We start from the raw sequence: 25,580 nt of genomic DNA on the forward strand, positions 1-25,580 counted from the left end.
CATTAATTAATAAAACAAAAAGAAAGTAAGTTTGAAAGGGGTTGATTTTAACCCTTTGCACTTGTTGGAAACCAAGTGGGTCACGTTACCTGTCTCATAGAATCATAGAATTTACAGTGCAGAAGGAGGCCATTCGGCCATCGAGTCTGCACCGGCTCCTGGCAAGAGTATCCTACCCAAGCCCACGCCTCCACCCTATTCCCATAACCCAGTAACCCCACCGAACACTAAGGGCAATTTTGGACACCAAGGGCAATTTATCATGGCCAATCCACCTAACCCTAACCTCCACCTAAAGTGACATTCAGGCAACAATCAGGTCAACCGTAATTTTATTGAATGGTGAGCAGGATTGATGGATCGAGTGACCCGCACCTATGTCAGATGATGATCTGATCTGGGTTTGTCCCAAAAATGGAAAAGAGAGATCTGGCCGGATTAAATTAGAAAGAAAGGTGCCAAATATGTTGAAATCACTCAAAGTTTGCAAGTCACCTGGTCCGGATGTGATTCGTTGCCGGTTGCTGAAGGAAGCTGGGGGCTGGGGCCTGGGTGGGGAGGAGGGGATGGGGGGGGGGGGGGGGGGGAGGGGGGTTGGCGGAGATGATAGAATCCCTGACCACAATCTCCAATCCTCCTTGGATATGGAAATGGTGCCAGTGGATTGGAAATTGTGAACTCCTGTTCAAAATTGGGGTGAGGGACAATCCTTGTAATTGAGACTGGCTGATCATACCGTCAGTGGTGGGTAAACCACCGGACACTTGCACCAAGGACAGAGCCAATCCTCACCTGGGGAAACGTGCTAACGAGCCACATGGCCTTTATTTTCTCTTTGGCGTGTACACACAATGTATTTAAGTGTGCGGTTCCTTTAATTTCAGGTAAATAAATCATTAAAATGTCATGAATAAGTATAAAAACAAATCAAACAATCTCACAGCTGCCACCCTACTCCAGCTCCCATTTACCTCACCCACCCCACCCCTTACCCACTTTCCTTTTCTCTGTACATTTTGAGACATTTAAGTTCTTTATTTACCAGAATCCACCAGCTAGTACCATAAAAATTGGACATGGCTTCTGTGTGGATTCCCTTCGCTGATGACTCCTAATTTCCTGCACGGACGGAGTTCAGAAGGATCCCCCATCTGAAGAAAATGCAGAGGATGGTAAGTGAATATATTTTTGTCTGGTCCAGTTCAAAAGTACAAGTTCTGAACGTTCGGAAGATTTGGGCTGTTACATCTTGAGAAATAGAATATAAGAGTTTAGAGGTCATGCATCAGCTGTACAAAACAATGGGGAGATCACACATAGAGTACTGAGAGTACCACATCTCATTGGCTTTTGAGGGCGTGCAGTGCAGGTTTACCAGAATGTTAGCTGACTCTACAAGCTAAAATACGAGGAGATATTTTCTTCTCTCTATTCTTTCACGGGATTTGGGCATCACTGGCATTTATTGCTGTGGATCTGCAGTCACGTGTAGGCCAGGCCAGGCAAGGATGGCAGATTTCCTTCCCTAAAGGACATGAGTGAACGAGATGGGTTTTTACGACAATCAAGATAGTTGTCATGGTCACCGTCACTGAGACGCGTTATATTTCTGATTTTATAAATTGAATATAAATTAATGCCATGGTGGGCATTTGAGCCCACGTCACCAGAACATTAGCCTGTGCTTGGGGATTACTAGAGCAGTGACAGGACCACTACACCACCATCTGTCCTCTACGCAAATTAGGATTGCAGTCCCTAGAATTTAGAAGGTTAAGGGGTGATTTCCCCGAAGTTGTGAAGTCATTAAAGGGAACAAATATGGCGGATAGAGGGGGCATAATTTAAAAATTAAGCCACAAATTTCAGGACTGGACATTGGGAACAAAGTGTTGTTGAAGGTTGGAGCACAAGTCAGCGAATGGCAAAAAATGCTACATCAATTGTCAATTTTCAAACTGGAGATTGATGGCACATTTTTTGAAAAACATTTTATTGGAGGCATTTTCAAATATGCCCAGGAGAGGTAGATTTAGGTATAAACTTATATGCTAGGTTTAAATTAAAACCTAAGGGCTCACATCCGCTCCTGCTTGCGGAGACATAGAAGGTTCTGGAGATAGATAACATCAGGTCATTGCTATGGCAACAGATGCAACTCCCAAGGACCTGTAGCCGAAGCAAGGATGCCTGCACATATAAAGTTAATTGATATCAGGCAGTTGCTGCACATGTGATCATCAGAGAGCACAGGACAATGGAAGGGAGTTTGGGGGGGGCTACAGTTCAGGCGTCTACTTAATCTACTAACTGTCTGAGAGTTTGTAGATAATTTCCCCCAAACGCCTGGCACATTATAATATTGTGTACGTCCTTGATAATGATTCTTAATCGTGAACAGATATAGACAATTTTTGAATAAAGGTATTCGTTTAGTTGGTGCATGTTAATTACTTCAGATAACAGGGAAAGGTACAATTGACCTGTATTTTCTGTATTTTCGGAAAACCAACCCCCACCCTCCCCCACATCCTCCATGGATCGATCACCCTGTTCACTCGCCTACCGGCTAGCGTGGTGGCCCCCACTCGAGGCAACTGCCCCACACACCGCCACCCCTCATTTGCTATTCCACAAAAAACAGTAGAACACACTTAACCAATCTGCGCCCAAAGACAGAAAATACAACAATCCACCCAACATACACACCCACATTCCCTGTACTGGCATGGTAGCACAGTGGTTAGCACTGTTGCTTCACTGCGCCAGGGTCCCTGGTTCGATTCCTACTTGGGCCATTGTCTGTACGGAGTCTGCACGTTCTCCCCGTGTCTGTGTGGGTTTCCTCCGGGTGCTCCAGTTTCCTCCCACAAGTCACGAAAGACGTGCTGTTAGGTGAATCAGTCATTCTGAATTCTCCCTCAGTGTACCCAAACTGGCGCCAGAGTGTGGCGACTCGGGCATTTTAACAGTAACTTAATTGCAGTGTTAATGTATGCCTACTTGTGCCAATAAAAAAGATTATGATTATTATCTCCAAAGTTCAATGTCCTGACAAGTCCCCCAGTCCATGGTCTCTCATAAAATTACTCGCCTTCTCCAGCGTATCAAAATAGAATTCCTGATTCTGGTGCGTGACCCACAGACGAACCGGAAAAAGCACCCCGAACTTCACTCATTTCCTGTAGAGGGCCTCTTTGACCCTATTGCATCCAGCCCACTGCTTAGCCAACTCCCCGCACCCAAGTCCTGGTAGATACGCACCACGTTCTCTTCCCAGGTACAACCTCATCGCCTTCACCCACCACAGAATCTTTTCTTTATCTAGAAAACTATGCAAGCACAGCACCATTGCCCTAGGCTGCTCCCCCACCTTTGGCCCCTTCCTCAATGTCCTGTGCACCTGATCCACTCCAGAAGGTCGGTCAAAGGCCCCCTACCCCACCAACTTCTAACATACTCCCCACTTACATTGTGGCCTGCATTCAGGCAGCACTATAATGCCTTACGGAGTGATTCTCCACGTCCTCACCTTCTCCCTCAGCTGCTTCTGGCCCTGCGCCACAAGGTCTGCTTCCATGAGGCCAGCCAGCTCTCATGATCCACCATCGACCCCTCCACCATCTCTATATTTCTGAGGTTGTTTTCTGTTTAGTGAAGAAAATTGTGTGTGAGTGAGAGCAGGGTTAATTGAACAGTGGGTAGGGAACTGGTTGTCTGTGGGAGCTAAGAGATGAATTCTTAGCGGTGTTGGTTTGTTAATTTGTAATGAGAGTTTATGGTGGTTTTGAGTTATAAGTTAATAGTTTGGACATGAAATTCGCATTGTGGCATAAGTGGGGAAATTGATTTTTCAGCTGTTGAATTTCAAAAGGAAGTTCAGAGGCGGCAAGGAACATCGTACAGCAGTCCCATGAGTAAACAGGCGAAGGGGTAATGCATTTTATTTTTCCAAAGGTCGAGGCAAAATAGAAAACATGAAAGATATGTAGAGAAGTTGAGTTCAAAGAGGTGTTGAAGAACATGGAACCGGAGATGAAAGGGGAAAAATATTTAATGCAAGGGATATTTAAGTGAGTTGAGTTGCTGTGGAGGGCAGCTACCCAGTATTAATCCAGGGAAGTCTTTGTTTTAGGAAACAGTTTGTTTCTGAACTCCCACTTCAGAGCGGAAGCATCTGTAGTAAAGTGACAACTGTGGTATTATCATAACTATCAGCATTACAAGGGTTAATATTGTTGCTCTTTTTAGCCTTCGTTTTATTACCTCTGATTATGTCACCTTTGCTCACGAGTCGCCAGGTATCTTTCTGATACCGTCACGTGGTTCAAGCTCGAGTTATGATTAATAGGTCAGCACACCGCTTAGTAAGATTGAAATCAACGGTCATTTATTATATACAACCATTAATGCTAACACAATAATCCTACTATCTATATCGAAACCTACCACTACTGGCCAATACTTAACTTTAGGAAGGGCCCACCAGGTCAGGGAAACGAATGGCTTATCGAATCGGATCTGGCCCGCGGGATTCAAAAGGCTGATATGGGTCGATGGCTAGGAGTCTCTATCGGGTAGCGATCGCTGGAGTCAAACTTACAGTTTCTGGTCGATGTTCTTGCGAAGGTGGCGAGCAGGAGAAGAAGGGAGAGAGAGAGAGATCTGAACTTGGCCCCTCACTTTATAGGGCCCAGGGGCTTCCCGCCTCTCGGGGCGGCCCTTGACCCTGAGTCCCAAGTGATTGGACTTGTTCCCAATCACTGGGTTCGATATGCTCCAATGGTGCGGCGATTCCTCGATCGGGGGGTGGTCGTTCACCTGTCTTTGTTTCGGCCACTGCAGGCGCCGACAGGTCTGGCCCGGCATTCAATTGCTAATATGTTGCAATTGTTCCCGGGGATAGCCAATTAAACTGCAGATGTCTGGGTTGATGTGCTGCTAATAGTCTTGAGTATCGATCTGGGCCGACTTCCCCAGAGCCGAATGCGCTATTCTGTCTGCAGCTGTCCGTTTGTGGCCTGTTGGCTGCTTTTCCCATCAGCCTTTTCGGTTAGCCATTTTAAATCAGGTTTTGGCCAAATTAATAGGGAATCAGCCATTTTAGGTGGCTACAATATAATACCACAAATAGCCACTAGAGGGAGCTGCAGATACTACTCTATAAAGCAGTGATGCTCGACCTTAGGGAGGAGTAAGCAGGAGATAGCTAGTGAAGGTCATCAGTGCAATTAATGTGAGAATGTTAGATTATAGTTATACCAGTGAGTGAGATTAACAGCTGGTGAGTGTTGTGAGCAGGTTGATCAATTCTGTATTCTAAAAGGACTAAGTGTCGAAACCCAGTTTAGTAGCGTAAATAAAATCATAGCTTTGTTTAAGTAAAAGCTATACTGTGGTCTTTGTGGACACTACGCCAACCATCCTAAATAACCAACACAAAGAACACCACAACAACAATTCCTTGACTTAGATAATATTCACTGGGTTTTTATGGTTGAAGTGTGTAAGAGGTTGTTGCCAAAAGGGTAGTTTCATTGTATACTTTTGACCAAGCATGTTTCTGGGGGGGCTGTTCTGTAAGCAAGGACACAGAAAGTGTTCTAGGCAGGGGCTTCAATGCACATTGTTAAGAGTAGCTTGGTAGCATCACTGGTCACCAAGCTGGTCAAATCGTAAAGGATATTGTGTTGATGTCAGAACTCAAACTCCAAGAACTCATGGTCCCGTTGTGCCCCACATAACAGTGCAGTTAGAAACCACTTGACATGGTGGCTGGCCTGACCACCTCTGCGTCACACAACCACCTGCTGGTTGTGGGAGGAAGTTCCTCCAATTCTAATTGGCCCTCTCAATGAGCCAAATCCCCCTACATGTGTCACTTCTGGTAAACGGGTAACTTGAATGTTGGAGGCAGTAAAATCAGCACCAATCATACAGTTGAAAATCCAGTCAGACAATAAATGGAGTGGATCCACTCAGGGGAGTGGAAAGAAAAATCAAGTGGGGAAAAATAAGAGAGGAGTTGAGAAATGGCTGACTCCTTACCTGACCAATTGCTGCATACATGGTCCCTGTATGCTGGGTCAATAGATCGCTATCATCAAAATGGCGATTCTCCGGCACCCCCGCTATTCTCAGGCCCAGGTGGGCCGAGCGGCCAGGCCAAAACGGTGGGTTCCCCCCGGCGCCATCCACACCTGGTCGCTGCCATCGGGAACAGCGCGGGAATGCTGGGGGGGATCCTGCACCGGGGGGTACCTCAAATGTGGGATGGCCCGCGATCGGTGCCCACCGATCGTCGGGCCGTCCTCTCTGAAGGAGGACCTCCTTCCTTCCGTGGCCCCGCAAGATCCATCCGCCATCTTCTTGCGAGGCGGACTCGGGAGAGGACGGCAACCACGCATGCGCAGGTGACGCCAGTTATGCGGCGCCGGCCGCGTCATGTATGCGGCGCCGCCTTTACGCGGCGACAAGGCCTGGCGCGTGTAGATGACGCAGCCCCGATCCTAGCCCATTATCGGGCCCTGAATCGGTCGGGATAGGGGCCGTTTCGCGCCGTCGTGAACTTTGACGGCATTCACGACGGCGTGGGCACTTCAGCACGGGAGTGGAGAATCCCGCCCCTTGTCTTTGGAAAGCAGAATGATTTCTGTAATTTTCCACCATTTTTATAAAACATCAGATTAAGTCACTGACATTCAAAAAAGTATGGGCATGGTTGTGTAACCATGTCGAATCCCGCGGGTGAATCGCATGAGATCCTCAAAATTGTCTCAGTGAAGAGTGTAGGAGGGCTTGCCAGGAACAGCAAAAGGCATATCGAAAAATGAGGTATCAATCTGGTGACGTGAGTATGCAATGTAATGATATGTATATATAGAGACATATAAAGGGTTAATGATTACATTTTAGTGTAACACAGCCACTAGAGGGCAATACTAGATTCCTCTATAAAAATGAAAACTCAAAGGATCTTGGGTCTCTTCGAACCAGGAGTGACTAGACAGCAGAGTGTTTGAGAAATAGATCACAGCATAGTGTAGCTTAAGTTAGTTAATACTTTATTCTAGATTACTTCATTATTAGCTATAATTCTGTAGAGTGTGTGAACTCAATATTAATCAATTCGTTATTCATTAAATTTGTTTTGCTTTAAGTTGAAGATTGGTGGTTTCTTGAGAATCACACCATAAGGCCATTCTGGATATATAAGGCAAAGTGTAACAATATATTCCCAAAGAGTAACATAACATGGTACCAGGTCATTGGCTTCAGAAACTGGCTGGCATTATCGAGTAAACTCAGAAAGAAATAAAAAGCTAAGCAGCTATTCGACTTGAGAAGCATCATCAGCAAACAAAAGACCATTGAAGATTAAAGGATCGATAGATAAAGCTCAAGCTCCTCGACACCGGTAACTTAAACGTAAACTGGCATATGTTCAAACAGCAATTTCAAATTTATCTGGAAGCATCTGATTTAACTAATGCAACCGATGCTCGCAAAATTGCTCTGCTATTAACTATGGCAGGTCAACGTGCAATAGAAATCTACAATTCTTTTCAGTACATTGCGGGTCATGACAAAACAAAGTTTGATATAGTTCTAGCCAAATTCGATGACCTTTGTAAAATCCAGAGTAATGAAATGTTTGAGCGCTTCATATTTCATAAGAGATTACAAAGCAAGGGTGAATCGTTTAACAGCTTTTTTACTGATTTAAGAGTGCTAGCACAATCAGCACTGCATGATTCTATGATTCGGGACCAAATAGTGTTTGGTATTAATGATGAACAACTCAGAGAAAGATTACTTAGGCAAAAGGATCTAACTCTAGAAATCGCGATCGAAAAACGTGTTGTTCATCAACAATCAAAAAATCAGTACCAAGAGTATTATCTTTGTGAAAAGGTCTGAAAATTCACCATGAGGTTGAGTGTGTTAAGGCAGTGTCGCAGATGAAGAAGATGCATGATTTGGACGGCAGCCATCTTGTGCACGCACACTCAAACCCCACAAATGCGCCCTTCATGAAAAAATACAAGACGGACAAACGCCAATCTGCACATGCGCAAAGCGCGAAGAATCTACAACAGCCTGTAGATTGAAAGACTACAATGGCAATTCAATTTCACCGATTGGATCATACTATTTGAAGGCTTCCAACAAGAATATTGTGACCTCACTAAGATTCAAAATTGTTAAGTCAGATAAATCATCACTCTTAGGTGCACAAGCCTGCAAGGACTTACACCTAATACAGCGAATTCATACTGCAACTTCGTCTCAACCCATTCTGCATGATGATATCGTGCGTAATGGCGTCAACGACATGACGTGTTCAAGGTGTGGAACCTCCCACTTCCCCAAAAAATGCCCTGCCAGAGGAAACCAATGCTCACAATGTGGCAAATTAAACCATTTTGCTGCCCAGTGCAGATCCTCACTCGCATTTAAATCTGCTAAACAGGCTTCAAGACAGATTAATTACGTAGTGTTGAATCCAAAGAAGAAGATTTAGAAGAGAATTTTTCCACAGACACAGATAGCTGCTCTCTGGAAAACACATTTTTTTATAGGGATACTAGAGAAATGTGAAGAGTCCACTGAAGTAACAACACCTCCTCAATTAATTAACTCCATAAATTCGGATATTGAATGGAACACTGTTTTAAAAGTTAACAACTGTCCTATTAAATTCAAGTTGGATACTGGTGCTTCAGCTAACTTGCTGTAAAAGCTGGGTCTCACTAAGCTTAAGGACACACCTGAGATACTTCCAGCAGCCTGTAGATTGAAAGACTACAATGGCAATTCAATTTCACCGATTGGATCATACTATTTGAAGGCTTCCAACAAAAATATTGTGACATCACTAAGATTCAAAATTGTCAAGTCAGATAAATCATCACTCTTAGGTGCACAAGCGTGCAAGGACTTACACCTAATACAGCGAATTCATACTGCAACTTCGTCTCAATCCATACTGCATGATGATAGCCAAAGTATTTTAAATCAATATCCAGATGTCTTGAAAGGAATGGGTACACTTCCATTCAAGTATAAGATCTAGTTAAGGACGGGTGCCAAACCTGTGGTACAGCCTCCTCGGAGAATTCCTGCTCCATTAAGAGAAAGATTGAAGCTAGAATTAGAAAGACCACAAAACCAAGGAATTATTTCAAGGGTCACTAAACCGACTGACTGGGTCAGTTCGATGGTTTGCGTGAAGAAACCGTCAGGTGAGCTACAGATATGTATAGACCCCAAGGATCTCAACAAAAGCATCATGAGGGAACACTATCCCATTCCAAAACGAGAGGAGATCACCAGCAAGATGGCAAATGCACGCAAAATTAAATGCATCGCAAGGTTTCTGGCAAATGCAACTGGATGACTCAAGCAGAAAGCTCTGCATCTTTAATACATCTTTTGGAAGATTTTGCTTTTAATCAAATGCCTTTCGGGATAATCTCTGCGTATGAAATATTCCACCGCATCGTGGAACAGATGACTGAAGGAATAGAGGGTGTTTGTGTCTACATCGATGACATTATCATATGGTCATCAACAAAGGAAGAACATATTGAGTGACTGAAAAATGTTTTTCAGCGCATAAACGTAAGCGTATAGTCTTATATTGAATCAATCCAAGTGTAATTTTGGCACTTCAACGCTCAAGTTCCTGGGAGACCAGATATCCGAACATGGTGTGCACCAGACAACGAGAAGATTGCAGCCATTCACGGCATGAAAGTCTCCTAGAATAAAAAAGCAGTTCTACGATTTCTAGGCGTTGTCAACTTCTTGGGCAAATTCATACCTAAGCTGTCAACCAGAACAACAGCTCTCAGAAACTTGATCAAGAAATCAACCTCTTTGAGTGGACAGAGTGGCTTGATTTAAAAGCATAATTAATGATTGCACCTATATTAACATTTTTCGATCCGACCAGGGAGATGAAAACTTTGACTGATGCAAGTCAGGACAGGATAGGAGGAGTACTGTTGCAAAGAGATGACAGCTCGTCTTGGGTTCCTGTTACATATGCACCTAGAGCGATGACACCAATAGAATGTTGATATGCTCAAATCGAAAAAGAATGTCTTGGACTACTAACAGGCATATTGAAGTTCCATTACTTTGTCTATGTAGAAACGGATCGCAGACCGTTGGTGCATATAATTGAGAAGGATCGGGGCGGCATGTGGTGCAATGGTTAGCACTGGGAATGCGGCGCTGAGGACCCGGGTTCGAATCCCAGCCCTGGGTCATTGTCCGTGTGGAGTTTGCACATTCTCCTCATGTCTGCATGGGGTTCGCCCCCACAACCCAAAGATGTGCAGGTTAGGTGGATTGGCCACCCTAAATTGCCCCTAAAATTGGAAAAAATATAATTGGGTACTCTAAATGTATTTATTTTTTTAAATAATTGAGAAGGATCTCAATGGCATGACTCCACGACGCCAAAGAATTATGACTAAGCTCAGAAGGTACTACTTCGACCTCATCTATACACCAGGAAAAGATCTAGTCATAGCAGATGCGCTATCATGCTCCAAAGGAACCTTTTGAGTTCATACAAGATGTTGAAGCTCAGGCACAGCTATGTGCAGATAATCTACCTGCCTCGGATGAAAAGATCAACCTAATCTGAACAGAAACAAAGAAGGATGCAATGCTGCAAAGCGTCATACACCATATCAATAATGGGTGGCCGAAAGGGCAGTGTCCTCAATGTAGAAATGTTCAGGCAGATTTGACAATCGTGGATGGACTACTTCTTCGACTCGACCGGATAGTCATACCACTGTGTCTCCAACCAATGATACTTGATCAAATTCATGAGGGTCACCTCGGAATTGAAAAGTGCAAGCGAAGGGCGAGACAAGCAGTATACTGGCCAGGAATAAATCGGGACATAACTGATATGGTTCTAGCGTGTGACATGTGTCAGAAGTATCAACCTGCTCAGTGCAAGGAGACTCTACAGCAACATGAGTTAGTTGCCTCTCCTTGGGCCAAAGTTGGTATAGACCTATTTCACTCAAATGGTCATGATTATGTACTGATCATCGAATATTACTCCAGTTATCCAGAGGTCATGAAGGTACCGGATCTAACATCCAAATCGGTCATAAAAGCCAGCAAAGAAACTGTTGGCGAGACATGGGATACCTACCACTGTCACATCAGACAATGGACCATGTTTTGACAGCAATGAATGGGCCGAGTTTTCAAGACAGTACAATTTCGCACATGTGACATCAAGACCTCACTACCCACAGTCCAACGGTAAAGTAGAAAAAGGTGTTGTGGTGAACCACTGTACACCTGTATTAGGGGATGTAAGGTACGACCTGTACTACAGGTTCGCCAGTAGCCCTTGCCGGCTGGCTCCGCCCAGTAGGAGGAGTATAAATATGCGTGTCCTCCATTCAGCTGCCATTTCGCCAGCTGCAGCAGGAGGCCACGCATCTGACTGCAATAAAACCACAGTTGTACCCAACATTAGTCTTTGTGTAATTGATCATGCATCAATTTATTGCAGTCAGATTTTCTACAGGATGGACATCCATATCAAACCAGATCGCCTGCAGCTGGATCCGCAATCGACCAACGCCAGAAAATACTTTAATCACTGGCTAGCTTGCTTTGAGGCCTACATTAACTCAGCGACCACCCCACAGATGGAGGCTCAGAAGATGCAGGTCCTGTACTCCAGGTTGAGCTCAAGCGTGTTCCCACTGATCCAGGACGCCCCGACTTACGCGGAAGCCATGGCACTCCTCAAAGAGAACTACGCGCAGAAAGCGAACACACTCTTCACCAGGCACGTCCTCGCCACTCACGCTCAACTCCCTGGTGAGTCCATCGAAGACTTCTGGCGGGCCCTAATCCCACTCGTCCGGGACTGTGACTGTCAGGCCGTTACGGCCGACGAACATTCTAATCTCCTCATGCTCGATACTTTCGTAACGGGGATTGGGTCGGACCTCATCCGACAACGGTTGCTGGAAGGGGCCACACTCAACCTAGTGGAGACAAAAAAATTAGCGCTCTCCATGACGGTCGCCTCCCATAATGTTCAGGCCTACCCCTCCAGCCGCGCGGCCCACCCCTCCTATCCCTCCTGGACCCCGCAAACGACCGTCTCAGCTGGGGCCCTGCCTAGCAAATTCGCCTGCACCACATGCAAAACTGCACACCCCGGGGGTCCCCGATGCTATTTCTGCGGTCAGCAGAAGCACCCTCGCCAACCCTGCCCGGCCCGCGCCGCCATTTGCAAGGCTTGCGGCCAAAAGGGCCACTTCGCCGCAGTGTGCCAGGCCCGCACAGTCTCCGCTATCGCCCCCTCCCCCCTGCCAAACGCACAATGGCCGCCGCTCTCTTCACCCCCATGGACCACGCGCGGCCAGTGGGCGCCGCCAACTTCTCCCCCTCAGTCCACGCGCGGCCCATGGGCGCCACCATCTTGTCCTGCTCCACAAAACGTGCGGCCCATGGGCGCCGCCATTTTGCCCCGCCCCCGCAACGTGCACCCTATGGGCGCCGCCATTTTGTTCCCCGCAGGATCTCCAGCCGCCGCCATCTTGCCTTCCCCACGGGGCATGGACGCTAACGACCTTCCACCTCCTGGGCCCCCAACGCTCTTCGTCTGAAACCAGTGACGATCACACGCAGCTCGCCTCGATCACGCTGGACCAGTCTCGTCCACACAGCCTGGCCACTGCTTCGACAATGGTGAAAATCAATGGCCACGTGACCTCTTGCCTGCTGGACTCCGGGAGCACCGAAAGCTTCATACACCCGGATACGGCAAGGCGCTGCTCCCTCGCGGTCCACCCCGCCAATCAACGGATCTCCCTGGCCTCCGGGTCCCACTCTGTCCCGATCCGAGGGTTCTGCACAGTCACTCTCACAGTCCAGGGCGTAGAGTTCAGCGGCTTTCGCCTCTACGTCCTTCCTAACCTCTGCGCTGCACTATTGCTAGGTCTGGATTTTCAGTGCAATCTCCAGAGCCTCACCCTCAAATTTGGCGGGCCCCTTCCACCCCTCACTGTGTGCGGCCTCACGACCCCAAAGGTCGACCCCCCCTCCCTCTTTGCCAATCTTACTTCAGATTGCAAGCCCTTCGCCACCGGGAGCAGACGGTACAGCACCCAGGACAAGACCTTCATCAGGTCCGAGGTCCAGCGGCTGCTTCGGGAGGGTGTCATCGAGGCCAGCAACAGCCCCTGGAGAGCCCAAGTGGTAGTCGTTAAACTGGGGAGAAACACCAAATGGTCGTGGACTACAGCCAGACCATCAATCGGTACACGCAGCTCGGCGCGTACCCCCTCCCACGCATATCTGATATGGTCAATCAGATTACGCAGTACCGGGTCTTCTCAACGGTAGACCTAAAATCCACCTACCACCAGCTCCCCATCCATAAATCCGACCGCCCATACACTGCCTTCGAGGCGGACGGTCGTCTCTACCATTTTCTTAGAGTTCCCTTTGGCGTCACTAATGGGGTCTCGATCTTCCAAAGGGAGATGGACCGAATGGTCGACTGGTACGGTTTGCGGGCCACATTCCCGTACCTAGACAATGTCACCATCTGCGGCCATGATCAGCAGCACCACGAAGCCAACCTCGCTAAGTTTCTCCGCACTGCCACTCTCCTCAATCTTACTTATAACAAAGAGAAGTGTGTGTTCAGCACGACCCGCTTAGCCATCCTCGGCTATGTGGTCCAGAATGGAGTTCTGGGGCAAGATCCCGACCGCATGCGCCCCCTCATGGAGCTTCCCCCCCACCCACTGCCCTCAAACGCTGCCGGGGGTTCTTTTCGTACTACGCTCAGTGGGTCCCAAATTATGCGGACAAGGCCCACCCACTCAAACAGTCCACCCAGTTCCCCCTCATGTCAGAGGCCTTCACCCACATCAGAGCTGATATAGCCAAGGCAGGGATGCACGCAATAGATGAGACACTGCCCTTTCAAGTAGAAAGCGACGCATCAGATGTCGCCCTTGCCGCCACCCTCAATCAGGCAGGCAGGCCCGTGGCATTCTTTTCCCACACCCTTCATGCCTCTGAAATTCAGCACTCATCCGTCGAAAAAGAGGTCCAGGCTATCGTTGAAGTTGTGCGGCATTGGAGGCATTACCTGGCTGGCAGGAGATTCACTCGCCTCACTGACCAACGGGGCTGCTTTAGCACACTGGGCTAAATCGTTGCCTTTTAAAGCGGACCCAGGCAGGCCAGCAGCACGGTTCAATTCCCGTACCAGCCTCCCCGAACAGGCGCCGGAATGTGGCGACTAGGGGCTTTTCACAGTAACTTCATTGAAGCCTACTTGTGACAATAAGCGATTTTCATTTTTCATTTTTCATTTCATGTTCAACAACACGCAGTGGGCAAGATCAAAAATGATAAAATCTTGCAGTGGAGAATCGAGCTCTCCACCTATAATGACGAGATTTTGTATCGCCCCGGCAAGATCAACGACCCCCCAGATGCCCTCTCCCGAGGTACATGTGCCAGCGCACAAGTAGACCAACTCCGGGCCCTACACGACAGCCTTTGTCACCCGGGGGTCGCACGACTGTACCATCTCATCGAGTTATGCAACCTGCCCTACTCCGTCGAGGAGGTACGGACAGTCACCAGGGACTGCCAGGTCTGTGCGGAGTGCAAGCCGCAATTATACCGGCCGGACCGTGCGCGCCTGGTGAAGGCCTCCCGCCCCTTTGAACACCTCAGCGTGGATTTCAAAGGGCCCCTCCCCTCCACCGACCATAACACGTATATTCTCAGTGTGGTCGATGAGTACTCAAGGTTTCCCTCGCCATCTCATGCCCGGATATGACGTCCGCCACCCTCATCAAAGCCCTCAACACAAGCTTCGCTCTGTTCGGTTTTCCCGCCTACATCCACAGTGACAGGGGATCCTCATTCATGAGCGATGAGCTGCGTCAGTTCCTGCTCAGCAGGGGTATCGCCTCCAGCAGAACGACCAGCTACAACCCCCGGGGAAACGGGCAGGTAGAAAGGGAGAACGGGACGGTATGGAGGGCCGTCCAGCTGGCCCTATGGTCCAGGAACCTTCCAGCCTCTCGCTGGCAGGAGATCCTCTCTGATGCACTCCACTCCATCCGGTCACTACTTTGCACCGCTACGAATAACACACTCCATGAACGTCTTTTTACCTTCCCAGGAATTCCACATCCGGGGTGTCACTCCCGACTTGGCTCGCAGCTCCAGGACCGGTCCTGCTCCGTAGGCACGTCCGACTCCACAAGGCAACCCGTTGGTGGATAGGGTACTCTTGCTCCACGCCAAACCCCAGTATGCCTACGTTGCGTACCCCGACGGCCACCAAGATACGGTCTCCCTCAGGGACCTGGCACCGTCAGGTTCCAACCGAACACACTCTCCCGTCCCGGTGCCATCCTCCCCTTCCCCGGTGCTTCCATCATTGTCCCCACCAGGCTCATCCCTCCTTCCCCTGCCCACGCAAGAGGACGGCGAAGATTTTGGCATGCTCCCAGAGTCATCTAACAGCAGGCCAGCACCGCCAGCACCGCCACCGTTACGCCACTCCCAGCGGAACATCAAGGCTCCAGACAGATTGAACCTTTAACTGGACTTTCAAAATGGACAATTTTTTTTTTCTCTCTCTCTTCATGTTGTTTCTACGACACTGTAAATAATGTTCAACACTGTAAATAGTTCCACACCACCCCCGCCGGACACATTTTTAACAGAGGGTGAATGTGGTGAACCACTATACACCTGTATTAGGGGATGCAAGGTAGGACCTGTACTACAGGTTCACCGGTATCCCCTGCTGGCTGGCTCCGCCCAGTATGAGGAGTATAAATATGCGTGTCCTCCATTCAGCTGCCATTTCGCCAGCTGCAGCAGGAGGTCACGCGTCTGACTGCAATAAAGCCACAGTTGTACCCAACCTTAGTCTTTGTGCAATTGATCGTGCATCAGGTGTACACATAATAAAGCAACTCATCAATAAAGCTTTGGATTCTGCGTCAGACATCCATCTTGCGCTTCTATCCTACAGAGCTACTTCTCTAACAACTGGACTTTCACCGGCACAGATGTTGATGAACTGCGATCTGAGAATGACATTACCATCCAGACAACTTCCAAATCCAGATCATCTGTCAGTGCGACAGGAAATGAAACAGCAACATACTCATCAACAAATGCACTATGACATGCATGCAACTCAGCTGGAAACATTGATTCCAGATGACACCATCAAGATCAAGATACCTGATGGAGGATGGTCTGCTCCTGCCAAAATAAGACAAGCAGCACCACACTCGTACATCGCTAAAACGGCTGAATGAAACATTCTTCACAGAAATTGACGAGCACTTCAAAAAATTAGGCCACACACTAAAATTCTTCCGGACTTACAACTAAATGAAACAATAGTTCAAGATACTTTAACAAACACTCAAAGTTGTGATGACATGCAAAGAACTGTAAAAACATTATCATCACCTCCTCGTCAATTAAGATCAACGAGAAGAAGAGAAAACCTAATAGACTGAACTTGTAAATATTTACAGTTAATTGTGTGATCATTACTCATTTTGCCTTGTACAGAGATATATATCAAGTTTTGTTATATTATTGTTATATATTTTTCCTTTTGCTACACATAAGAAAGAAATGTTAAAAAAGGGGGATGTAGTGATATGTATATATAGAGACATATAAAGGGTTAATGATTACATTCTATTGGTGTCATCGCTCTAGATGCATATGTAACAGGAACCCAAGATGAGCTGTCATCTCTTTGCAACAGTACTCCTCCTATCCTGTCCTGACTTGCATCAGTCAAAATATTTGTTTCCCTGGTCAGATCGAAAAATGTTAATATAGGTGCAATCATTAATTATGCTTTTAAAGCAAGCCACTCTTTGTGATGATTATCTGTCCATTCAAAAGAGGTTGATTTCTTGATCAGGTTTCTGAGAGCTGTTGTTCTGGTTGACACAGCCACTAGAGGGCAACACTAGATTCCATTATAAATATGAGAACTCAAAGGATCTTGGGTCTCTTCGAACCAGGAGTGACTAGACAGCAGAGTGTTAGAGAGATAGATTACAGCATAGTTAGCACGTGTAGTTTAAATTAGTTAATACTTTAATATAGATTACTTGATTACTAGTTATAGTTCTGTAGAGTGTGAGAACTCAATATTAATCAATTCGTTATTCAATAAATCTGTTTTGCTTCAAGTTGAAGATTGGTGGTTTCTTGAGAATCACACCATCAGTCCTTTCTGGATTTATAAAGCAAAGTGTAACGATATATTACCAAAGAGTAATATAACACTCAGAACTGCTTCTTAACAACGAAAACGTCCTGGGTCTGACCGAGTGAAGACATCTTCCCTTGCCAGCACATATCAGAAAGTAGCTAGAAAATTTACTCCACTTCTCTTTCCTCTTTCAGATGCTGACTTTCATATTTAGTGCCCTTGTTTTCGACAAGTAACATTCTCCAGATTCCATGCGACCGCACATATATTTGGAGCCACCATTCCAAGTGGTGGTTACAACTGTTGCCATGGAGTTACAGGCTTTTTATTTACTAAGCATCGGGGCACCTTCATATAACAGCGAAAGTGATATTTGCACGCCAGGTGCATCTGTCTGTGCGGAGTCTGCACATTCTCCCCGTGTGTGCGTGGGTTTCCTCCGGGTGCTCCGGTTTCCTCCCACAGTCCAAAGATGTGCAGGTTAGGTGGATTGGCTATGCTAAATTGCCCTTAGTGTCTAAAATTGCCCTTAGTGTTGGGTGGGGTTACTGGGTTATGGGGATAGGGTGGAGGTGTTGACTTTGGGTAGTGGTGCTCTTTCCAAGAGCCGGTGCAGACTCGATGGGCCGAATGGCCTCCTTCTGCACTGTAAATTCTATGGTTCTATGATTCTATGATTCATATCATTCTCACTGAGGCCCATTAAATCCTCCAATTCCAATCCTATTTTGCTATTTACCAACTATAGTAAATAGGCCATGGTAAATTGCCCCTTGGTGTCCAGGGATGTGCAGGTTAGGTGGGGTCGCAGGGATAGGGAAGGGGAGTGGATCTAGGTAGGATGCTCTTCCGGAGGGTCAGTGCACACTTGATGGGCAGAATGGCCTCCTTCTGCACTGTAGAGATTCTATGGTTCTATGGAAATCCCCAGAATGAGCAAGTGGAAAGTAAGAAGGGAAGAAAAGTTGATCAAAATGAAAGAAAACAGCCCGGTGGCACAGTGGTTAGCACCGCTGCCTCACAGCGCCAGGAACCTAGCTTCAATTCCGGCCTCGGGTGACTGTCTGTGCGGAGTTTTGCTCTCTTTGGTTGGCTCTGAATATGGCGGTCAATATGGTCGCCTTCCTTAATTCTAATTACGTTTGCTCTAGAGTCGCCAGGTATCTTTCGATACCGCCACAAGGTTCAAACCGAATACTGATCAAAGACTCGATACACCAGTTAGTTAGTTCAAAGTCAATGCTTATTTATTTACACACACAGCAATATCTACTCATGCACAAGTACTACAGACTAAACTATCACTACTGCTAAAGCCTATACTTAGCTTCGGGCGCCCACTCAGTCAGAGGAACAATGGCCGTTGTTCGGTTCTGAGGCTGCTGGGGTGGAACTGGTAAAGGGGAACAGCTAAGGTCGTCTGTCTGGAAGTGTGCATTGACCTTGCTTCTGGTGCAGCTGGTGGACAGGTCTCTCCGCTGTGAGAGCCAAGTCCAAAGAGCGATTTTCTCTTGGGGGCTCCTTCTTACTCTTTTGGGGCGGGCCTTGAACTTGGCCCTAATCAATTGGGCCGTTTCTTGATCATTCCTATTGATTTCATCCAAAAAAGGGTGGGTGCCCTGATGGCTGGGCGTGTCCTGGATGGCCGTTGGCCTGCTTTGTTTCGGTCTCCTCTGGCGCCTGGGTGTCTGCCTTAGTATCGGATACTCAAATATTACTCTTTTGTTCCCGGAGATGGGCCATTAGTATGCTAATGGACCTGCAGTTTTGGTCTTGTCTGGGAGCTGCGGCTCCAATATACTTACAAGCTCTGAGCCTGCTTGTTTTCTCAGCATTGTCCATTTTCCCTGCAATCTTTGCAAAGCGTCCATTTTGTAATCAGGAAGTGGCCATCCCAGATGGCTACAGGAGTCTGCACATTCTCCCCATGTCTGCGTGGGTTTCCTCTGGGTGCTCCGGTTTCCTCTCACAAGTCCAAAGATGTGCAGGCCAGTGTCCAAAAGGTTAGGTGGGGCTATGGGGATAGGGAAGGCACGTGAGTCTAGGTATGGTGCGCTTTCAGAGGGTCGGTGCAGACACGATGGGCCGAATGGTCTCCTACTGCACTGTAGGACTTCTATGATTCTATGAAAGGATGTTTGATTAGCGATGCTGGAAAGTGTAGGAACAAAAGCTAACCCTAGGGTTACGTGCAGGTTAGGGTACGTTGTGCAAATAATCAAACATAACCTGACACATATTTCATACATAACCATGCAATGGTTGTACTTATGTATAATGTCATATATACGACATGTGCATCCTACCATGTATGTAGTTATATATAGGCTGAGTTGGTGTGATGAGGACTTACATGTTTCAAACTCAACTCTACTAGTTAAAGAAACATTGCAAAGCTTTCAGTTGAAGGAAATTGCATAAATGTAGAACAAGAGATGCATTTTTGTCAGTGGATATCCAATGTGGCAAAGCTGCAGAGTCAAAGACAGAAAACGCCCTTCGGCCCAGCGCACCTGTACCGATCAAGAACAGCCCCCCAAGTATTCTAATCCCATTTACCAGCGCGTGGTCCATAGCTTTGTATGCCTCGGCAATGCAAGTATGCATCTCTCTTCATACGTGCCCCCTTCAATCTGGTGCTGTGGCCAGTAGAGATGATGGTCTCTGTCGACAAGAGGAAAGAGCCTGCCTCGGAGAATAAGAAGGTTTTGCGGAAGATCACTTGAGAGGGTTTGCAGCAGGAGCGTGGTGTATACGGTGAGCAGGCAATCTTGTTTGACTGGGAAATTGCTCAAATGTCTGGGGTTTCCGCTCTGCCTGGTCCCCTCCCCTTTTACCCGAGGCCCCTCTCCTTTTCATTCCATTTTCCCGCACAAGGTTTGCCTTTCAGTTCCCTAATCGGCCAGTCTGTCAGAACAATCTGATTGGTCAAGTAAGGATTCCGTAGAGGAGGCCAGTGTGGGAGAGCTCTGGGGAGGCCAGATCCAGGGTGGGAGAGGGAGGGAGCCCAGAGCCAGGGGGTCAGAGGAGAACTGGGGAGGTGAGAGCCAAGGGTGTAATAGGAGCCAGGGAAGTCAGAATTAGGGGAACCAGTGCCAGGGAGAGAACCCAGGAGGCCAGTGCCTGGGAGGCCGGAGCCGGGTGGGGGAGGGGGAGGGGTGAACTAAGCAGATGTGAGTGTATCGGATAAAATTGCTGAAACGTTGGTGTTGATGATTGGTGCTCACAAGGCAGAAAGAACGTGTGGAAAGTAACAATGTCACACTGATGGAGCATAGCAAGGCACCCTTCATATATTGATGGATCAGAATAGAAGGCGACTTATTCTTCATTTAACCATTCCTGCAGATATCTTGACCTACAGGTCTGAAATAACGGGTGGGATTTACCAAGCTACCTGCCACGTGTTTTTCAGCAGTGGTGGATGCGGAGGCAACCCACCAGTGGGATACTCTTGTCCCGCCGCTGTCAACGTGGGTTTTCCAAAGGCTGGCAGGAGTGAGCAACAGGTTGGCAGGAGAGAGTGGGAGGCCAGAGAGCATGAGGCCAGTGAAGATGGTATTAATTTGGAGGGTTTCTGGGATAATTTACCGTGATGACCTCCTATAAATGAACCCCATGTCCACCTGGGAGCTGGAAGGACATCAGCCTCTGGGTAATGAAAGAAGATCGACACCGGTGTCTACCAACCATAAGCCGAAGTTGAAGAGGTAGTCGGAGTAAACCATGAGTAAACCACCAATCACAATCAGTAAGAATAAACAACACCTCCTCCACGATAGTCCGCAATACCGGGGCCTCGCAAGGCTGCGTACTCAGCCCCCGACTATACCCCTATACACACATGGCAGCATGGCAAAATTTGGCTCCAACTCTATCTACAAGTTTGTGGATGACACGACCATAGTGGGTCGGATCTCAAACAACGATGAATCAGAATACAGGTGGGAGATTTAGAACCTAGTGGTCTGGTGTAAAGACAACAATCTTTCCCTCAATGTCAACAAAACTAAAGAGCTAGTCATTGACTGCAGGGAGCAAAGTATTGTCCACATCCCTGTCTGCATAGGTGTGCACATCACCAAAGATTGGGCAGAGAATCCACTCCGACACCCAACTCGGGGCCGGTGCCGGTTTGACGCCGGTCAGCCATACCCGCCCGCTTTGAAATGGCGTAATCGCATTGCGCGCTGCTTGCCGTTGCAATGCCGCTGACACGTCATCGGCAGGCGGTGCTCCGTCCCCGATGTGCCGAGTTCCCGACCGCGGGGTTGACGTGTGGTCTCAGCGGTTGGGAACACGGCATGGCGTCTGCGACTGTGTCCAGCGCCGCCACACTCGGCCGGGATCCATGCCGCTGACCGGGAGGGTTTCCGCGATGTAAGTTTTTCGGGCAACTCAGGCTTTTCTCTGAGCTGGGAGAGGATTGAAATCAAGGAACTGTGAAAGTTGGCCACGTTTGGCTGCAAAACCTGACCAAATCTCCCAGTAGGCTCAGCATGCCGGTGGGTGTGTGTGTGAGAAACCCCAGCCTTTGAATTGACAAACTGCAAGATGCCAGACAGCCACTGATTAGTTCAACCAACAGAACAATGGAGTGAATGATGTCACCAGACTCAACCAGCAGGAGGTCAGAGCACAGAAACTGGACTTCAATACAGGTGCTAACGGCCTTATCTCAGGGTAAGGAGATACCCATTACCATGATGGGGATCGGCCATCGCGCAACAATCACCAGGCAGGAATGTTCACTTCCAGTCGGGGAACACTTCAGCAGTCAAGGGCATTCAGCCTCTGATCTCCGGGTAAGCGTTCTCCAAGGCGGCCTTCAGGACGCGCGACAACGCAGAATCGCCGAGCAGAAACTTATAGCCAAGTTCCGCACACATGAGTGCGGCCTCAAACGGGACCTGGGATTCATGTCGCATTACATTCATCCCCCACCATCTGGCCTGCGAAATCCTACCAACTGTCCTGGCTTGACACAATTCACACCTCTTTAACCTGGGGTTACCCCATCTCTGGATCTGTAAAGATTTAATCACCTGATAATGGTCGCATTCCTAGCATTGTTTGGCATCTTTGAATTTGTCTACATATGTGTTTCTGGAACATACCTCTTCATTCACCTGAGGAAGGAGCAGCGCTCTGAAAGCTAGTGACATCGAAACAAACCTGTTGGACTTTAACCTGGTGTTGTTAGACGTGACTTGGGGGGGATAAGGTGGAGAAGTAGGCTGCAAGTGTTGGGCACACTGGATAAGTGGGGCTTGTTCAAGGATCAGCTACTGCGTGTTCTTGATAAGTATGTGCCGGTCAGACAGGGAGGAAGGCGTCGAGCGAGGGAACCGTGGTTTACCAAGGAAGTGGAATCTCTTGTTAAGAGGAAGAAGGAGGCCTATGTGAAGATGAAGTGTGAAGTTTCGGTTGGGGCGATGGATAGTTACAAGGTAGCGAGGCAGGATCTAAAGAGAGAGCTAAGACGAGCAAGGAGGGGACATGAGAAGTATTTGGCAGGAAGGATCAAGGAAAACCCAAAAGCTTTCTATAGGTATGTCAGGAATAAGCGAATGACTAGGGAAAGAGTAGGACCAGTCAAGGACAGGGATGGGAAATTGTATGTGGAGTCTGAAGAGATAGGCGAGATACTAAATGAATATTTTTCGTCAGTATTCACTCAGGAAAAAGATAATGTTGTGGAGGAGAATGCTGAGCCCCAGGCTAATAGAATAGATGGCATTGAGGTACGTAGGGAAGAGGTGTTGGCAATTCTGGACAGGCAGAAAATAGATAAGTCCCCGGGACCTGATGGGATTTATCCTAGGATTCTCTGGGAGGCCAGGGAAGAGATTGCTGGACCTTTGGCTTTGATTTTTATGTCATCATTGGCTACAGGAATAGTGCCAGAGGACTGGAGGACAGCAAATGTGGTCCCTTTGTTCAAAAAGGGGAGCAGAGACAACCCCGGCAACTATAGACCGGTGAGCCTCACGTCTGTAGTGGGTAAAGTTTTGGAGGGGATTATAAGAGACAAGATTTATAATCATCTAGATAGGAATAATATGATCAGGGATAGTCAGCATGGCTTTGTGAAGGGTAGGTCATGCCTCACAAACCTTATTGAGTTCTCTGAGAAGGTGACTGAACAGGTAGACGAGGGTAGAGCAGTTGATGTGGTGTATATGGATTTCAGCAAAGCGTTTGATAAGGTTCCCCACGGTAGGCTATTGCAAAAAATACGGAGGCTGGGGATTGAGGGTGATTTAGAGATGTGGATCAGAAATTGGCTAGCTGAAAGAAGACAGAGGGTGGTGATTGATGGGAAATGTTCAGAATGGAGTACAGTCACAAGTGGAGTACCACAAGGATCTGTTCTGGGGTCGTTGCTGTTTGTCATTTTTATCAATGACATAGAGGAAGGCGCAGAAGGGTGGGTGAGTAAATTTGCAGACGATACTAAAGTCGGTGGTGTTGTCGATAGTGTGGAAGGATGTAGCAGGTTACAGAGGGATATAGATAAGCTGCAGAGCTGGGCTGAGAGGTGGCAAATGGAGTTTAATGTAGAGAAGTGTGAGGTGATTCACTTTGGAAGGAATAACAGGAATGCGGAATATTTGGCGAATGGTAAAGTTCTTGAAAGTGTGGATGAGCAGAGGGATCTAGGTGTCCATGTACATAGATCCCTGAAAGTTGCCACCCAGGTTGATAGGGTTGTGAAGAAGGCCTATGGAGTGTTGGCCTTTATTGGTAGAGGGATTGAGTTCCGGAGTCGGGAGGTCATGTTGCAGCTGTACAGAACTCTGGTACGGCCGCATTTGGAGTATTGCGTACAGTTCTGGTCACCGCATTATAGGAAGGACGTGGAGGCTTTGGAGCGGGTGCAGAGGAGATTTACCAGGCTGTTGCCTGGTATGCAGGGAAAATCTTATGAGGAAAGGCTGATGGACTTGAGGTTGTTTTCGTTGGAGAGAAGAAGGTTAAGAGGAGACTTAATAGAGGCATACAAAATGATCAGGGGGTTGGATAGGGTGGACAGTGAGAGCCTTCTCCCGCGGATGGATATAGCTGGCACGAGGGGACATAACTTTAAACTGAGGGGTAATAGATATAGGACAGAGGTCAGAAGTAGGTTCTTTATGCAAAGAGTAGTGAGGCCGTGGAATGCCCTACCTGCTACAGTAGTGAACTCGCCAACATTGAGGGCATTTAAAAGTTTATTGGATAAACATATGGATGATAATGGCATAGTGTAGGTTAGATGGCTTTTGTTTCGGTGCAACATCGTGGGCCGAAGGGCCTGTACTGCGCTGTATTGTTCTATGTTCTATGTTCTATATGTTCTATGTTGTAAGACTTTGTACTGTGCTCAGCCCAGTCCAACGCCGGCATCTCCACATCATGATGGGGAAGTGTTATAACCTGCCTACTGATGATTGGCTGGGGACTAATGACTATCCCACAATCCTATGGGAGTATGAACTTCCCCAATGAGGGGGGGCAGAGAAACTCCTACTATAAATAAGCTGGCCAGTCCAGGAACCAGGAGGAAGGAGAAGGTAGCAAGGGAAGTTACTGCTACTGCTATGTATATATTGTTATAGTAAATAAACTTTATTATTTTGTATCCTTAAAACTCGTGCTGGATTCTTCGGGGCCCTTACAAAACTGGCGACGAAGGTAAAAGTGAATAGCTGTCTACACTGCTGAAGCCACCTCCCTGGATTTTTGTTGGATACAGGTTGGAAGTTGTTTTCTATTATACCATGCCTCTGTACGGACGTTTGGATGTTTTTGATGCTGCGCTGGAAAGCTGGAACCAGTACACGCAACGGATGCGTTACTATTTCCGGGCAAAAAATATCACTGAAAACGAGCGCCAGGTGGTCATATTGCTCACCGCCTGCGGGCCGCATACGTTTGGGGTGATTCGGAGCCTTACGTACCCAGCTGCGCCGGACACCAAAACGTTTGACGAACTTGTGAATATAGTGGGGCAACACTTTAACCCAACCCCGTCCACGATAGTCCAGCGTTACCGGTTTAATACCGCTGAGAGGACCCCTGGAGAATCCCTTGCCGATTTTTTATCCAGGCTACGCGGGATTGCGGAATACTGTGACTATGGTGAGACCTTGTCAGAAATGTTACGCGACCGTTTGGTTTGCGGTATTAACAATGCGGCCACCCAGAGAAAGTTGTTAGCGGAGCCAACATTGACTTTTCAACAGGCAATACAAATAGTCTTGTCCCGAGAGAGCGCAGAGCGAGGAGTACAGGAGCTACAGGGAAT

General features: G+C 47.6%; 1 protein-coding gene across 1 annotated transcript in view; it reads left to right on the plus strand.

Moving 5' to 3' along the window:
• Positions 1–1,044: 1,044 nt before the first annotated feature.
• LOC140427704 (beta-1,3-galactosyltransferase 5-like) overlaps positions 1,045–25,580 on the plus strand; it is a 67,102-nt gene continuing 42,566 nt past the window's right edge. The window contains exon 1 of the mRNA XM_072513223.1: positions 1,045–1,172. Within this exon, the coding sequence (XP_072369324.1) occupies positions 1,161–1,172 (12 nt within the window). The 5' untranslated portion in view covers positions 1,045–1,160. The remainder of the gene's footprint in view (positions 1,173–25,580) is intronic.

This window comes from Scyliorhinus torazame, chromosome 8, assembly GCF_047496885.1.
Source record: "Scyliorhinus torazame isolate Kashiwa2021f chromosome 8, sScyTor2.1, whole genome shotgun sequence".
Lineage (NCBI taxonomy): Eukaryota > Metazoa > Chordata > Chondrichthyes > Carcharhiniformes > Scyliorhinidae > Scyliorhinus > Scyliorhinus torazame.